At 55.1% G+C, this 17,857-nt stretch overlaps 1 protein-coding gene and 1 pseudogene across 1 annotated transcript in view; one reads left to right on the top strand and one right to left on the bottom strand.

Annotated features, from left to right (window-relative positions):
• The window catches only part of CDH23 (cadherin related 23), a 364,939-nt gene that overhangs the window by 220,920 nt on the left and 126,162 nt on the right, over nucleotides 1-17,857 (bottom strand). Inside the window, exons 6-8 of the mRNA XM_077894887.1 lie at nucleotides 14,258-14,452; nucleotides 10,538-10,666; nucleotides 2,968-3,046 (exon numbers count right to left, since the gene is read on the bottom strand). Coding sequence (XP_077751013.1) covers nucleotides 2,968-3,046; nucleotides 10,538-10,666; nucleotides 14,258-14,452 — 403 coding nt within the window. The remainder of the gene's footprint in view (nucleotides 1-2,967; nucleotides 3,047-10,537; nucleotides 10,667-14,257; nucleotides 14,453-17,857) is intronic.
• Nucleotides 16,781-16,896, top strand: LOC144313105 (U2 spliceosomal RNA; annotated as a pseudogene).

The raw sequence follows: 17,857 nt of genomic DNA, 5'->3' as shown, positions 1-17,857 counted from the left end.
AGATGAGGCCATATCCTAGCTTTCTGGCTACAGCTCCCCTGAGGTCTTCACCCTCCTGCCTGTCTGCCTGCTTTAGACTCACCTTGAGGCTGGATTATAGGGAGATCATGCCAGCCCAGGGCCAGGGAGAAGGGTGGGCAGAAACAGGTGGGCAGGCAGCCAGGTGAGCCAGGTACTCAGGATGGGGAGAGAAGGATGGCCCTTTTCTCAAGCTGCCTAAAAAGAATTTGGGTGGGGTTGTGGGCTGTGTGGTGATGAACACCCATGAGAGAGTTAAAGAACCATCATGGCCACCCTGTAAGTGAGGTCTTAGCAAGGATGGCAAATGTTTGCCATGGGGGCTGTCTGTCCTCTCTCTTTCTGTACCCGTAGCAGACTCTACCAACTGAATACCACACTGAGCCTGCTTGGCTTCATGGTTCTCTTCAAGTAGCCATCATCAATCAATCAGCTGGCGTGTGAGAGGAAACCCATATGTCATCCTTTCCAAAAGCCCTCAAAGCACATCTTTGGCATAGGGGGAATCCTACAAAGTTATGCTAAGCCTTCTGGAAGTTTCTGCCTCCTGGCCCCACCTTCACAAACATTGCCTCCTACCTGTAGTTTCATATCCTGGGTCTTACTTCTCATCCTGTTGTTCACACTTGAGGTCTTGGCCCAGGAGAGTATGCTCCTCCTGGACATCTCATAATATGCTACCACAGACAATTGTCCCCAGACTCCAGGGTTCAGAGCCCAGCCCAGATACCAAAGGCTGAGCAGCTCTGCCCTCCAGCCTCCTGCTCCCCGGGGAGCGAGTGAGGAGGGAGAGCTGGCTGAGGCCATCTTTGAGGGCTGGAGAGGGCCTACGGGTCCAAGGCTGGTGGCCTGGAACTTAGAATGGACCAATGCCCTGGAGGATGGCCTCTCAGTGTCACACAGGAATTTCCCGTCTGGCCATGACCTCAGGCTAGCTCCTGGCTCCTTGCTCCCCACCTTCATCTAGGCTGGGGTACGTCTGAAACCAGCCCACAGGCAATGAGACGAGGAGACAATCCCTCACCCAGCCAGTGTCCCCTTATGCTGCCACCTTATCCTGGCCCCTCAACTCTATCACTCTTGGCGTTCACTGGTGTTCCCTTAGGTCTCTAGCACAAGCCCCTTATCCCTGGGAGGCACTTCCTTTGCTTCCCAAACTAAAAAACTCATGAAGGAGATCAGCACCAGTATGGGCCTCCCTCCTCCTCTGCTCAGCAAGAAAGGGCCCCTTGATTCCAAGGGGGACTCTGCCTTCCTGCAGAATGCCTTCCTTCCTTCCTAGGACTAGCTTTCCCACACCCTAGCCTAAGGACTATCCATATCCCGGGCACTGTGAGAAAGGACCATTCCTGGGGCCAACCCCAGTTCCGCAGAAGGAGAATCCCCGTGGGTGCCAAGGACTCTGCATTTTTGGTAGAAGCCACAGGTGATTCTTGGGCATGATGGAATTTGAAAACCCAAGACCCTAGAGTCATATTCCTTCTCTTCTTCCTTCCTTCATTCCACAAGTACATATGGGGCTTACACTGCTGAGTCCTGTACTGGGCACCAGAATGGGGAGGAAATGTGATGGGGGAGGAGAGGCCCGGACCCATGCTACTGCTGCTGACCACATGAGCTGGTTTGGCATTGCTTTGGGGCCTGGGGTACCCCAGCCTTACAGACACAATAATAGTCAAGCCAGCAGCTGCAGGTCCCACAAAACCCCTGATTTCCTGCATTCCCAAGGATGTGTGTGTGTGGGGCTCTTCCTCCTACCAGCTAACTCTCCCACCTTCTCAAGGTTATTATTACCTGCCAATAATAATAATAATAATAATAATAATAATAATAATAATAATAATAGCAACTAACACATATAAAGGTATTTACAACCTTAATTAGGTTCTTCATATATATTAAGTCTTCTGACACTTAACCACCCAAGATAGGTACTCCTACTGCTCCCATTTTATGAATGAGAAACTGAGGTATAGAGACCCACCCAAGGCAATATGCTCATGAGACTCCATCCTCTATGTTCTTGATCATTACACCTTGGTATCTTTTGAGCTTTAGGGAAAGAATGTCCCCTAAATGTCACTCACTGTTATGGGGGTGTGGTTGGGAGAGGCAATAGGGTAGATACCGGCCTGGTGGCCTGCCATCTTCCCGGCCATCAGTCTGGTATACCCAGAGGCATGAGGCTGACCCATCACTGAGTAGTGGGCAGTGGGGAAGGCCACATGTGGGGTGGGGTGGGGGGTGGGGGGAGCATAGGGACAGAGCCAGAGTCTGTGCGTGAGTGAGCAGCCCCTCATGGGCCTCTCACCAATTCCCTCTCTCCAAAGCCACCCAGCCCTGGGACAGCCAAGCAGAGCTCCTTGGTCTGTCCTTAAGTGGGGACATGGGGTCAGGGATCCCACCACCCGGAACCTTCTCTGCAGCCGGTCACTATTCTGCTTAACCAAGAAAAGGGGTGCGAGAGGAGGGGCTCTGTGCCTCCCCTGCAACATTTTCGACGAGATATGAACTCCTAGTGGTCAGAAATGTGAAGAGCATGAAATTGGCTAAAGTTGCAGTTCTATTCATTTTAAAATGATGTACAAACTGCCACCTTTTCATCAAGTCAGGAAAGAAAAACAAAGAGACATCTACAGCACATTAAGGAGGCGAGATGGGAGCCCTCAGTGACCCAGGCTCAGAACCCCAAAGTGCTCAGATGTCTTGGACCTTGGACATTGGCGCATACTCCCATCTCCCAACACCACCCAAGTGGCCCCCAACATCTTAGCCTCAGTCTCCAGCTCTCTTCCTCCTCCCTCCTTCATCCACTCAGTCACCTTCCCAGGTCCTCTGCCCAGGGTTATCCCCTCACACCACTGTCCACACACCCAGGCCTCTGCACAGCCCTGCAGAGCCTGGTGCTCCTACAGTGGGGGTGGGGTGCCAGGAGCACCGAGGCCTTACCTGAGACGATGGTGTAGCCAATTCCCCGGGGACGTCCTTTATCCTGGTCGATGGCGGTGATAACTCGCACCGTTGTGCCCTGGGTAGGAGAGAGGAGGGACCTGATTTGGCTGCTCGGCCACCCCCGGGGTGTCCATCTTTCTTTGTAGCTGCCCTGGCACCTGCAGCTTCCCTCCCCAGGTAGTGGACTCCCTGCTACAAGGCCAGCCTAGGAAGCTGCTGAGGGCTCAGGTCTTAGCTGTCCCCATCAATCTGGGGACATAACCCCAAGGCCTTGGCAAACACCTTGGAGTCCCATGGAGAGGCCTAATCCTGCTAATGCTCTCGTTCCCCCTTCCCCTCCCCATGTCCCCTCATCTGCTGTAACCACCCAGGAAAGAGGAAAAACAAGCCAGGGGACAAGAGATCTGATCTCTATCCCAACCACCCATCAAATTGCTGGTCTCGGTTTGCCCCACCTAAATATGAATAACAGCAAAAACCCTGGGACCTTGCTTTCACTAGGACTTGAGTAAAGGAGAACATCATGGATCAGTTACTCTACTAACAAAAGCATCATAAATCCTGAAAGTGAGTATCTCCAGGAATGATCCCAGAGGCCACCACGGCCCTATGACCCATGCCCTATCCAGCACTGGAACCAGCAGCTCCTGCCTCAAATGGCTCTGTCCCACACCCTGTTCCTTCTCCCTGCAGCACTGGGGGAAGGGGGTGCACAGGGGTGGGGGAAGGAACCGGGATCTGGGACTACCAGGATGGGGATTCAGGGGTCCCTGCTCTTAGGGAGTACACAGCCTGTGGGGAGGGTTCACAGACACTGCTCTATGCATCGAAGGGTGCTTAGATGCAGAAATACCCCGAAGTGCAGAAGTCCATCTGGAAGAGCTGGCAAAGGGTTGTACAGACAGCAACATTTAGGACGAGTCATGAAGAATGAGTGGGAGCTTGCCAGGGAGAGAAAATGATACGGAGGCAAAAGGTACAGTACAGGCGCGGACGTGGAGGCCTAAGGTTCTCCCGGAAGGGATCCTGGCATATAATGGGCACATTCAAATATCAGTTGATGGATTGGTTGGCTGAGGAAGAAAGGGACGTACTAAAGAGTCTCACATCACCATCACCACCACTTGCACATCTCCCCTTGCCCGCGGCAACCTCCGCCTTGCTCTCCAGGCCCGATCATGCAGTCAGCCAGCCACCGCCCCGTCTGCCCTGCCTGCCTGAGGCTCTGGCCCCGGCTGCACTTTTCCCTGGTTACAGCCCCGTCCCCATCCCCCAGGGAAATACCCACCCTGGCATTTACATGTCTAGTGATGAGCTCCTGTGGCCTGGATCTGCTGCCTCTCACCCACCTGCTGTCCATCAGCTGAAATCTGAACCCTGCACCCCTACCCAAGCACCTCCTCCTGGGGGCGCAACACCCACAAGGGGCGTCTCCATCCCCCACCCCCAGAGCAGTGCTGTCCCTGTGTGGCTATCCTCCAACCTCCCCAGGGCCCAGGTGTGCAGCAATCTGGAACACTTCCAGCTCGAGCTGAGGGAAGGTGAGAGAATGTTCCAAGAGAAATGGTTCCCGCAGAAACATGGACACAGCCCTGAGGCCAAGGCCGAGCAGAAAGCCGGTCTGGCGCCCTCCTTGGGGGCCCCTTCCCCCAGGACACAGGAGTACACCCCACGGGGGGGGAGGGGGGAAAGACTGTTATGATATCGGAAAAAGACACCATTAAATGAGCCGCTCCCCACGCAGGTTCTGAGGACATGAACTGTGCCAGAGACCAGGAGGCACCAGCGGCACGGGCCCTGTTCTCTCGCCAGCACCCACTCTGCACCCAGTGCCGCTGCAAATGCCTTCTATGGACTAACTTACTTCACCCTCACGCCCTCACGCCTACCCCACAAGCCTCGTCTTCCAGAGGAGGAAAACGAGGAACTTGATCAAGTTAAGTGGCCTTGCCAAGGTCCCACTGCAAGGAAGGGAAGGTGAAGCCAGGGCTCAAAGTCAGGTACTTTGGTTCCAAAATGCTCTTGCCCGCCCAGCGATGCCACCTCCACACCAGGTTTCTGCTTTAATAACGATAACTGCCATTTAGGAATGTCCGTGCTATGTGGCAGGCACTAATCTAAGCACTTCGCAAGCATTAGCTCATGTCAGATTTGGGGCAACTTGCATATCCCACTATTCCTCTGGGCTTCAGTGTAGTAAAGGCTCCTCGATGTAGTAAAGTGGTTTTTTAAAAAAAACAAACCAAACCCCAGCAACCCTGTTAACCTTTGTTCTCTCAGGCTTTCTGATCTGAAGACAGACTCTTTCCCTGTAATATCTGCTAATGGCCCCAGACCCAGGCGTCTGTGGGGAGTCATTTGGGAAGCATTTCAGTGCCTGCAGGAACTGCTTCCCCCAACATCACCCCACGGAGGGCTCTTTTTGGGGGGCCCACTCCTCACATAGGAGAGGCCTGGGTTTGTCTCCAGGAGTAGGTCCCCACAGTGTGGGACGCTGGTGTGAGGCTCAGGTGCCAGGATGGGCTTTCCAGACACGGGGACAACTCCCTCTTTTAGAGCCCTGTCTTGGGCCCCAAATGTGTCCCAGTATCAGGGTCTGCTGAGGGCAGGGCCTAGACTGCCAGGTTAACTGGGCCCCGAGTCTCCAGAGCACCTTTCCAGAAAGTCACTACACAGTCAACCTCAAGGGGCACCTGCATGCTCCCAGGCACATACAACCCAGGAGTGGCTGGGCTGAGCCGGGTGGGCCTACAGACAAGGACACCTTGGGAGGACCAGAACAGGGGTGAGTGGTGGCCTTTGCAAAGGTAGGGCTTCATGGCTGAAGAACCCTCAGGCCTCAGAGCCCTGTGAGCATCTCCCCATACACACTCCCACCCTGGGCTGCCGGGAGGCTCATGGGCAAGTGGGGCTCAGAGGGGGGCCAGTGGGCAATTGGGTGACAGAGGACAGAAGGGCCCAGCTCTCCCCAGGAAGAGCCACACCTGACCTGCTGGGAAGTGAAAGCCAACAGGCTTCTGACAAAGTTTGGGGTTTTATCTCTTTTTGGGTAAATAAATCCATTTTTAATAAAACCCTGAGCTTTTAATACAAGTGCAGCCACAAAGACTGGAAATGTTATAAGAAGGAATTAACGGGGAGGAATGGGGGCTCTTGGGATCCCACGGCTCTTGTTTCAGAGTCTCAGTAATTATATTTTCAATATACTGAAACTTATTTCCAAAGACGAGAGGATGGAGAAACGTGGCCCCTGCTGGGCCCAGAGCCAGGCCCCTTACTGGCTGGCTCTCCAGACAGGGGCGGGAATGAGGGGGACGCACCAGCACATGGCTTCACAGGTGGGCAGGCCCAGGAGGCTCAGAGAAGGGTCCACCCTGCCACGGGCTCCTCCCATCACAGGAACCCACGTTGTACAGAAATGAGGCTCCCCTGTGAGGCTAAAGGTACACAGGCCTCCAGAGGCCCTGCTCCTTGTGGCGGGAAGAGCAGTATGCTGAAGGGGTTAGGAGTTTGACTCTGTTGCTAGGCTACCTGGGCTCAAATCTTCTGAGTGAGCTACTTGACCTCTCACTGCCTTGTTCTCCCCGTCTATAAAATGGGTAAAATAACAGCCTCCACCCCTCAGCAACTGGTAGGTGCACAGGGCTTAGCACCATACCTGGTACACAGCAAATGCCATAAAAGTGACTGTCACTGGTCACCGGGACCCCTGTGAGCATCTGATGAAAGCCGTGGTGCCTCTTCCCAGACAACGCATGCTTGTGGTGTGCCACACAGTTACAGCCCATTCAGGCTCCCTAGCACCCCAGATTCAGAATCCGTACCCTGGAGCTAAGGCATCTTCTGGGTATTATAGGGAGAGAACGGCTAACAGCCCGGGGACGAGCCAGCACTGGTCAAGCACCTACTCTGTGCCAAGCACCGTGTTTGGCATCCAACATGGGTACTCTTGCATTTTCCTCACAAGCCCCAACACCATGGGGTATGGGAGGCAACAGGCTCAGAGGGTTCCAGAATTGGCTTAAAGTCTCAAGGTATGGTGAGTGGCTGGGGCAAGGGTGACTGAGGAATGGAGGCCTGGGTTGGGGTGGGTCTGGGGGCCTCCACTGCTCCACGGCGGAGGGGACAGGCCCAAGGCTCCGCGCCCAGTAGGTGCGCCGCCGACAGAGGTGGATGAGGTGTGCGAGGCAGCCCCCCTCTGAGGTTCGGGTACCGGTGGGAAAGTCCAGGCAGATCTGAGAGGAGCTGAGACTTCTCTAGAAGGAGCTTGTGTCTCCCCTTCCGCAGCCTGCCTCTTCCAGAACAGCGGGCCAGGATGGGAGCTGGAGCTGGATCTGGAGCCCATGGGGCCGGGGTCTCAGGGGTCCCAGCCCAGCTCTCTCCCCGGGGACCGCCTTCCCCATTGCCATGACAGGATTAAGGACTTGAAAGGTGGACCGCAGTTCACTCAGGGAGTGGGAGGCGCCTGTGCGGGGAGGGGGCCGTGGGGGCCGGAGGGGACTTCCGACAAGAGCTGCCACAGCAGATTCTGAGGCAGAAAATCCTATTTCTCAGTCCTTAATTCCAGTCAATTCCAGTCAAAGGGCTGATAGGCATCAGCTGGCAGTAATTTGTGCAGTTTATCCGCTCTTTTCACCTCCTATCGGTCCTTCACTGACGGGCAGGCCGACATGCCGCTGCTCGAGTGAGGAAATTAAAATTTGATGCAATAATCCCAAATAAGAAGGATTTTATTAGGTAATATATACACTTTAGATGAGGCACGCCGGCCCGATACGCTGATAGAGAGAGGCATCCATGCTGGGAGCCGCAGATAAAGAGGAGGAGCGAGGCAGCGTGGGCCGGGGTCTGGACGGAGCCCCCCGGGCCAGCAGAGCCAAGGCTGGGAGCGGGGACGCCTGGGTCCCCAGGGTGAGGGGGCTGCACGGGCCACGGGGCTCCAGGGACCTGGCCGGCCCAGGAAGTACTGAGTTAAGCCAGGGTTCCACACTGTAAAGCGACAAGCAGGGCCCGGATCAAGGCATGGAAACCGATTAGAAGCCTGGAAAAGTCAGGCTTGGAGCATTAGGGAATTGGCCTGCAGCAGAAAAAGAGGTGCCAGAGACATGGCAACGGGAGCGCTCCTTTCCAGGGTGGGGACGAGGAGCAGACGCAGGCTGCGTGCCCCGGAGATGACTCTGTGGGCGCCGGGGAGAGTCCGAAGCCTCCTCACTTACTTCCTTGTCTGGGTCCCCCGAGCCGAGTCATGACCAAAGAGGTGGGGCTCAGACCTGCCCTCCTGAGAACTCCAGGGGCATTGGCGGGAGTGGCCTCACAGCCCCATAGGGACTACTGAGTCATAACCACTGTGAGTGAATGCCTTGCTGGGTGTTCTACAGGAGCAGGCGACCTCCAGTCCTTAAAACCCTCAGCCAATGCAGACACTACTGCATTACCAGCCATTTGCCAAGGAGGAAGCGGCCCACAGTGTGGAGGATTTGGCCAAAGTGACTGAAGACCCTACTCTGAGTGTCTCTGGCTGCGTGGCCACCATCGCATCCTCACTTCAATCAACAAGTTAGCTCCAAGCGCCTTCTCTGCACTCAGCTCTGGGCACAATGTCCTGGGAGACACACTGGAAGCTGAGACCAGGTCCCAGAGACTCAGGCACCTTGATCACTGGGAGCTCCAAAATACCCTGCTCACACGTTAGTGAGCATTACAGGTGCAGCCATAATCCAGTAGTAAATTATTCAACCTAGGGAGAGTCCACTTTACCAGAGCCAGGGGTGGGGGGTGGGTGTGGGGGGGAAGCAATGGCTGGCTGTGTCTGTGGGCTGGTGAGGATGATGCCAGGAAAAAATAAATCCTAAGGAATGTGGCCAGGGAGCTGGGAACCAACAGACGGGTATATTCTGGATTGGTAACAGGAGTTGGCATGGGAGTGATGAGGATGGCAGGCAGGTGAGAGGGCTGGTCTGACCAGGGCATTGTTCGTTTGATCACTCATTCATTCATTCATTCATTCATTCCACAAACACATCCGTAGCACCCCTGATGTGCTATGCCCCAGTAGAACCCCATCCCTGCCAAACTACTTCTGGTCCAGCAGGGAAACAGAGGCTGAGCAAGCTGTCTGAGAGTCCTGAGTGCTAAGAAGGGGATGGCCAGGGACCAGGCGTAGTTGGAAGGGCCCATCTCCTCTGAAAGGTCAGGGAAGGCCTCCCTGGGCTTAGGAGATATGGGCATAGCAAAGAGATTTTGGAAAGAGATGGCCTTTAGCTGCTGTCCACGGACCACTAGGAAAGAGCAGGTTAGGGCAGGGGGCATTGAGATGTCATGCTCTACCCTAAATGCAGCTTCAGACACCTGCAACAGGAGACCACAAAGCATCTTGCTTGGTAGATCCTCCAGCCCACACCTGGCCCCCAGAAGGAAGTGGCTACCCCCCCCCACACACACACACACCTGAAACCCGAAATATAGCACTTTGAGGATGCCAGGGTCAGGATGGACCACAGTCTCTAAACTAGAAGCTGTGCTTCCCTGGACTGTGATGGCCTATAGGTGCAGTCTGCACCCTGGTCAAGGGAAGCCTGCCCCTCCCTTATACCGAATTCTGTGAGTCCGTGCAGATGTGCAGGTGGGCCCCTGTTGTGCACGTGTTCAGGCAGGTGTCCTACTTTGTTCTCCAATTCGTGTGTCCTTCCTCTAAGCACACTGAGTTCCCTCAAAAGGAAGGGCATGTTTTTCCTTCCACAAGAGCGGCTCCCCTCCTATATGTCCAGGGGTTGCAGCTACCCAGAGGAGCCAGTTTTCCTTAATTTATCAGCCCACTGTTTGTGCTTTATTCTAGTTTGCACAAAAGATGGGTGGCTACCAGGCAAGGGATGGGTGAGCAGAGTTTTCCACCCCCAGCCCAAGTGAGCAAGCAGTAGCATGTTTTGTTCTCGAAGACCCCCCCAGTCACAAGTGACTGGGCCAGAGGCAGACATAGGGCCTAAGGGCAGCCAACTTATAGGCTGGCTGGAGATCTGTGACCTTGTGACATGGCACAATCAATCAGATGCCTCTTTTGAAAAGTTGGGCTTGAAAAATCCAAAGATCGAGCAGTTAGAGGGACAACTGGACCTGTGTGCTCCCAGAGAAAAGCCAAGGCTGAGAGGACTGGGGAGTGGAGGGCACACTGCTGCCATCTTGGGCAGGACTGGTTGGCTGAGAGAGGCAGACTGACCCATGGGGAATGTGGCTGAGTCCAAATCTCTCTAGACCAGGCTGGTTCCACAGGCATCCCTATCATCCCATGTAAATCTTCCTGAACTGTTCCCCTTTGTCTACACTAGTAAGCCTTTGGGGTTTTCTTTGCCTCTTGGAGCCCTCTGGAGATGAAGTGAGAGGGTGAGGACATGGGGTGTGGTGGTATGGTACGAAGAGGGGGTCAGGCTTTCACTTGTGCTAAGATTTCCATCACTGACATGCATAGGGATTGAGGGGAGTAGGAAATGCCAAGAGCCTGTCCAACCGAACAGGGCCCCATCCTTAACAGAAGCTCAGAGGGAAGTCTCACAAGGGCCAGGGAGTGGCTTACCGGAGGAGAATGCTCATAGATGTTAGTGCTGTAAGGCAGGTTGATGAAGATGGGGTCCATGTCCTGGACATCTGTGATGATGATGGCCAAGTTGGCCAGGGTGGACAGAGGCCTGGTCTTGTCTTGATCCTTAGAGGACAAAGAATACACAACCTTAGGTTGTGACATTGTTGACATGCACACAGACACACACACACACATCTCCACACACAACACCCATGTGCACAAACATGTGTGCCCACGTACGCATGTGTTCCCACACTCCTGCAGGAGGAGCATTAATACACGGATGTTCAAGAACCCTAAGAACCCACAGAGATCTCGGACCTGTGCAGGAAAACACAAACAGGGGCCCCCAAGACCCCGCAGAAGGTGGTTTATCCAATGTCAGAAAGCAGGGCTAGGGTAGAGTCAGCTCTCCTGCCCCCAGCTCGGCCTAGGCCTGATGGTCCCAGACATCTTCTTGCTCCCCTCTACTACTCAAGGGTGGGATGACTGGCTTGGGATAAAGAGACAGTGCCTGTCCTTAGCAGCATCTCTTGATTCAGGCAGAAGGCCACCGGCCCTCACCACGCTCACTTCCTGCCCCCTGTCATCCCAGGGCAGCAAGGGAAGGGCCAGGATGGGCGGGACCGCTCTGACACCTGCATCCCTGCTCTGCACCTGGGTTTACTGGTCAAGTAACTTTTCTGATAGAACCAGCAGGGGGAGCTCCAGGGCCTGTGACATTTGGGGGACTCCAGGAAGCAATCCCCAGGGGTCATGCCCGCCACCCCCACCCCACCCCACGCCACCCCCCTGCCCCCACCGCCGTGGCCAGGCAGGCAACGTTTAAACCTTCCTACTCAGTTGGAAATTCAGACTTATGAAAGCTCACCAAGAAATGAAACCAGAAACACCATTACCCTAAAATACACAGCCTACAGTGATAAACTGTTGAAATAGCCCTTTGCCGATGAATGACCATGACCCACAGGAAAGGACTCCTGCTGAGCACAGGTTAGGTGACAGGCAGGGCGCTGGAACCTTGTTTGCTTACGTAGATACCATGTGGCCATTATTCAGATACAGTAACTGAGACACACGGAGGTTAAGTAACCTGTCCAGGGTCACACAGCTGGCTAAGTACGTAGCCACGACTCAAACTCCGATCCTTCTGCAATAAAAACCTGCCCTAACTGATTTGACTTGGAGCCCTAACACCAGCTCAGCCCCTGACTTGCTGGGTAACTTCGAGTAAGTTCTCTTCCTTCTTGGGGTCTGTTTGCTTCTCTGTGAGATAAAGGGGCTCAATGCAATGACTTCCATGGACCCTTGAGCCTGTACAATCTCTGGTCTGTCCCCTGATTGGGTCTCCTTTGGTCTGTGGTGCCTGGAGCAATGCAAAGCATCCCCCCCCCCCCCCCCCGGCCCCATTGCAACAAGCCTAGGGCCTGCTCCTGCCCTCCAGATAGAGAGGTGCAGCAGAGCCTTTGGGGAGGGAGGGCTGGTTGTCCTAAGAGTCCTCAGGGGTAGCCACGGAGAGGGACTTCAGGGATGAGGAGTGGGTGCAGCAGGGCGGAGGAGAGTCTGGACGCAGGAGGAGCTGGGCAGACGGTCCACTGGGGAGACACCCTTCTTGGGCTCCAAGACAATGGAACCCACAGCTCGGGCTTGGGGACTGCTGCCCATGGTGAGAGCTCTCCACCAGGGACCCAAGCAATCAGGTAGACAGGGCCAGGGTGGGAGGAACAAAGTCCCTTGATCTTTTGAGCAGGGGAGGCCAGTAGCTCTAATTTGCCATTACCAGGTTTTGCGCGTAGGTGGCTCTGTCCAGCCTGGCACCTGCCCTCCCCATCCTGCAGTCTCGGGGCCACAGCCCTGCTCCTGCCATGGATTCCCTCACTCTCATGGCTTGGGGTGGGGGGATCAGTGGGCATACCTGACAGGGCAGGCACCTCGCCAGGATCCCAGCTGTCACTTGGGGCTGTTCCCAGGAAGTCCTCCCGTTTCCCCGCTTTGTGCCCACCCAGTGGTGGCTGGGAACCCACACTGCTCCCTGCAAAGCCACATAGGAGAATCTCCTTGGGGAAATGCCCAGCAGCCAAGGGCACAGCACCAGTCCTGAGGGGGACTGTGCTTCAGGTGGGGGAGCCATCAAGGGCCAGGAAGGGGCCCTCCTGTTCCTTTGCTTGAAGATCTGATGGCTGCAAGATTAACAGCAATTTAACTGTATTCACCATCTCAGCTCTAGCCCAGGCCTCTTAACTGGTCTGGCCACCCAAGTTCTTGCCTGTGGTCCCTCCCCTGCCTGCCCAAAGCCATTTTCATGGAAGATGGAAATTACTCCACAGGGAGAGGGTCACAGCAAGAAAGAGAGCAAGAGACCTGGGACCCATTCCTGGGATTGGCACATTCCTGGGACCCAGCATGTGCAAATGGGACCCAGCATGTGCAAATGGAGAGCGGCTGGAGGGGTACCACGGCTGTGTGCGGGTGCAAGGCAGGGTACAGGTGCAGGTGTGTGTAGAGAGCAGATTCTAGTCTTACATGCCCCCTTGATCCCAGAAGTCAGGTTTACAAACAGCAGGACAGACAACCTCCCAGGCAACAAACACTTAACCAGGGGATAAGGAAAGAATGTGAATGGTACCCACAGTGGCCTCCCCAGAAAAAGCATGCATTTCCCGGTTCCTGGGGCCCCCTCTACACCTTGCCCAAGCCTGGGGGAGCCCCATCTTTCAAACTAGACCCTTGACCTAGTCCATGTGTCTTACTCCAGGATCTGGGCTCTGTGATCTGCCAAGTGGAGCCCCCAGTGCCACTGGCAGTCCCGCTGCAGTGACATGGGGCCAGGGGATGGAGCTGGGTGTCAGGCAAATGGGTCCTGAAGAGTCAAGAGGGACTCCTATAACTTGTTTCACTCTTGGCCTGAGCTTTGTTAACAGAAATCCAAGGGACAATGGGCCACCTCCCGACCTGTTGCCTGCTGGACTCCAGCTGTGCCTGGAGAGAGGGAGGAGCAAGCAAGAGAGGAGTGCAGGGCTCAGAGCCTACTTAGGGTGTGGCCTTCTGCAGGGTGGCAGAGGCCAAGGGGCTGTGATGATCTGGAAACTCAGAAACTCCCGCCATGGGGCCCTGGACTGGTGTCAGCCCAACTGGGTTGGGTTCTTGCTCCCTGCTACTCATCAGCTTGTGAGTCTCAACAGTGTCAGCCATAAAATGGGACAGTTCTTCCTCTCTCTCTCTCCCCTCTCCTGCTAATCCTGGAATTCCCAGGACCCAGCATGATGCCTGGTGTGCACATGGGTGGGCCCTCCTATGTAAGCGTCACCACTCGGGAGCAGTGGCGGGGATGCCTGGATGCGCTGGCTCCTGCGTGTAGGGTGCTATCAGGACATTGCTGGGTTGCCACCTCTGTCTGAGGCTCCAGAGAGCGAGGGGACACCCCACATCGTGCATGCCCTGTGGGGTTACCAGTGGGGGCAATTACCTGCATTGCTCCTGGGCCTCAGTGGCCTCATCTGTGAAATGGGTACATTCATATCACGTATGGGAGAGGGCTGCCGTGGGGTTTAATGGAGGCAACCCATTTGAGCGCTGGGCCCGGCACCGCTCTTGCTCTTACTGTGACTACGGCCAGCGTCACTGTTGCAGGGCCTTGACCGGCCGGGGTGGACGCTGGTGCCACCGTTGCTCTCTCCCAGGGTGGGAGGAGACAGGCCTGCGGGGCGGACTCACCGTGGCGTTGACGGTGAGCTGGTAGGCCTGCGTGGTCTCGTAGTCCAGCTCGCGGACCACCGTGACGATGCCGCGGGCGCTGTCGATGGCGAAGAACGGGGACGGGGGCTGGAAGGAGTACAGGACGCTGCCCCCTGCACCCAAGTCGGGGTCCGTGGCGTTCACGATAAAGATGGGTGTCCCCACCGGCGTGTTCTGGGGGCGAAGCAAAGCAAACCAAAGGGTGAGTGGTGCTCGGAGCAGCTGCCTTCGTCGGTGACTATTCCCCCAAAGCCCATTAACCGCGTCCCTCCAGCCAACCAGACCCGCGGCTTTGTCATTTTTATTCTAGGAGGGTTCAGAGGAATTTAAAATGCAGTATCTATTTTTTTCCCCTTTTTTTGATGGCCTCCTGGTGGCTATAACAGCACCAGTTCTGAAGATGATCTGCTCACCCTGGCGTTCTGGATGGGGGCCTTTTGGTCTCCAAACCCCTGTTTCTCGGCTGTGTCGCCTCTCAGGCCCAGGCTGCTCTGGGGGGCACCTGAGACTCTGCGTGTTGGGAGGCTTCAGGGGTGTGCCACGGTCAGGTGGCAGGGGGCCCTGAGGGCTTTGCCTGGTACCACGGAGCTGACTTGGATTGCCCCGGGGTAGGGCATGCACATGCCATCCCTGGGCCATGGCAGCCTGCCACAGGTGGCCCACAGGACTCCCTCGATGTTACCACTGCCTGGGAGCCCACCAGATTCCCTCTGCTACACACTGTGGATAGACTCCTGTCCTTTTCTGACTTGGGGTCTTTGGTTAAACGTAACTTCCTCATGGAAGCTTCCAGACTCCTAAAGCAGGCCAGCCCCCCTCCTACGCCCCCACCCTCCACCACTGCTTATATTAAGGTTCCCACCTCACCTGGAGATTTTTCATCATTCACCTTTCTTCTCTAATTCCTTGGTCAGTGCCTGTCTTCCCACACAGCACATGCGCCCCATGCAAGCCACAGGGCTCTAGCTGCTTTGCCTAGCATGATGCCTGGCACACGGTGGGTGTCCAATATCATTTTTTTTTAAAGATTATATTTCTTTATTCATGAGAGACACAGAGAGAGAGAGAGAGGCAGAGACACAGGCAGAGGGAGAAGCAGGCTCCATGCAGGGAGCCTGACATGGGACCCTATCTGGGGTCTCCAGGATCAGGCCCTGGGCCGAAGGCAGGGGCTCAACCACTGAACCACCCAGGCGTCCCATCCATATCCTTTCTGAAGACATGAACAAGTGGCTCTTATAGCAGTCGGCGCCTCCTCAGGCTCTGTTTGCATCTCTGCCCAACTGTCAGCTGCCATCACCCCAGCGACCATCACCGTGCCAGGCACATAAGCCATGCCTGGGAAATAGGGTGAGGGAATTTATTCATAATTTAGTGGGCTCTGGGCACATGTGAAGACAGACAATCTAATGAGGCTCTTCGCAGAGACAAAAGGGTAAAAACAATCCCTGTTCCCCTTGACTGATTGCCCTTTGAAAAGGAAGCTAAGGCTCAGAGAGGGTAAGCAACTAGCCCAAGTCACACAGCTAGGCCGTGGTCAAAGAGGGCCTGGAATTCAGGCCTGGCTAATTCTAAGCCAGTGATCTCATGCTCTGTATGGAACACTTCTCGGAAACACTGATGGCAGTTCTTTCCCTACCTCTTCTGTAGGATGCTGAGCTCCATGCCAGCAGGGGTGGTACCTCCTAGCCCGCAGTGTGGGACTAGCCTGTTAGTTCCCTGAGGGCAGAGACCGTATTCCCGCTCCTGTATTTTTTCACATGGGGACAATGACTGGGTGCCTTCTGACACCTGGAGGGCTTCTTTCAAGGAGGCACCCACACTGCTGCCTCCTCTCTGTGCTGGTGGCCGTGACATGGGCCCTGTGTCACTGCTTTGGGTGACTTCTTTCACCAAAGGCTGGTAGCCTTTTCCTGGGACCACCTGCTTGAGGCAAGGGGGTTCTTTATAAGATCCCCAGTCAGGCTGGAAAGGGCCTCTGGAGAACAATGCTATGGAGCTGCCACTGTTTTCCTTCCTTCTTCCCTCCCTCCTTCCCTCCCGCCCTCCCTCCCTCCAGTCCTTCCTTCCTTCCTTCTTCTCAAAGATTTATTTATTTGAGAGAACGAGTGAGCATGAGCTGGGGGAGGGGCAGAGGGAGAGGGAGAGAGAGAATCCTCAAGCAGACTCCCCACTCATTGCAAAGCCTGACATGGGGCTCGATCCCAGGATCCTGAGATCATGACCTGAGCTGAAACCAAGAGTCACACACTCAACCGACTCAGCCACCCAGGTGCCCGCCACTGTTTCTTTCTGAGTGTGCTGACTCTCCCCCGTCACTAGGCAAATGTCAGGCTGAATGGACAGGCTCCTAACCTGTCCTTCTCCCACCAGCACAGAAGACAGGAGGCAGATGGGGAGGCCCCTCTCCTCCACACCATCCATGACTCCCCAGTGCCCCTTGTATACAGACCCTCATGGTCTGTCTCTGTCTCCTCCTTCCCACTTTATTTCCTGGCAGGCATCCCTTCTTGGCCTTTTGGCTAAGATCATGTGTACCATCTATTCTTATCAGTTTAATATTTTCTGATAGGAGAGCTACTCGTACTTCTCAAACCCAGCAGGCTGCCTCACACCTCGAGGCTTCTGAACCTCCTTTTCCTTTGCCAAGCCTTCCCTCCTCGGCTCGGTGGCTTGGAAAACAGATGCTCTCTTTCCCTCCAAAAGAGAATCAAGTGTGCAAGGGGGCAGAGCGGACAAGTGCTAGGATTTCAGGGATCGACAGACTGTCAGAACCCCAGCCTTGCTGTGTGTCTTTGGGTTATTTAATCTCTCTGATCCTTAATCCCCTTTTTGTCCACTGAAGTTAATAATATCCTACAGGGTTAGTGTGAAGAGAACATGAGCTCCTGAGTGCAAATTTCCCAGCATATAATAAGTGCTTAGAAATTGATAGTTGTGATGTTGTTGCCTTGTGCCTTCTGGAGGACTGTGGACAAGAATGCCTTTGAGGGGAGGGCAGGCAGGTGTCCAGAAGCACTATGAATATCAACGATAATCCTGTGCTGGGCATTCCCTGTCTACACCCTCCCCAGATGCACCGAATACCCTGCTCTGTCTCCCCTTTCCCACCCTAAGGAGACTTCAATGGACTGCATTCATCCCCAGGCTTCCTTGCAGGCTGGCTTCTGCCGTGGGGAAGGTGCTAGTAGGAGCTCAGAGTTTGGGGAAGAGGCAAGAGGAGAAAGGTATAGAGGCAGGGATATCACTTTTTGATTTTACAGTAGCTCCTCCTTCCGGGCCGCAGCCTTCAGTGGGCTCAGGTGGGCATCCCAGCCCCTTCCCCCTTCAGCCCTGCTGGTCCCAGGTGCCTCAACCTCCCTTAATGCCCCCTAGCCCTGCCCACCCTCTGTAACCATCTCTTTGCTGAAATGCCTTTGCTGGAGCTGAGATGAACTGTTTCCTGCGGGACTTGATGGACACAGGCCCTCTGCAAATACACACCCTGGGCCACCGCATGCAGAGCCCAGAAATCTGACCTCATCTGGTGCTGGGCTGGGGGGAGCCAGCCCCTTGCCCCAACATGTCACCACACGGTAC

The sequence above is a fragment of the Canis aureus genome, chromosome 4 (assembly GCF_053574225.1).
Source record: "Canis aureus isolate CA01 chromosome 4, VMU_Caureus_v.1.0, whole genome shotgun sequence".
Taxonomy (NCBI): domain Eukaryota; kingdom Metazoa; phylum Chordata; class Mammalia; order Carnivora; family Canidae; genus Canis; species Canis aureus.
Note: the sequence above shows the minus strand (reverse complement) of the source record. Positions and strands in the feature narration are given on the sequence as shown.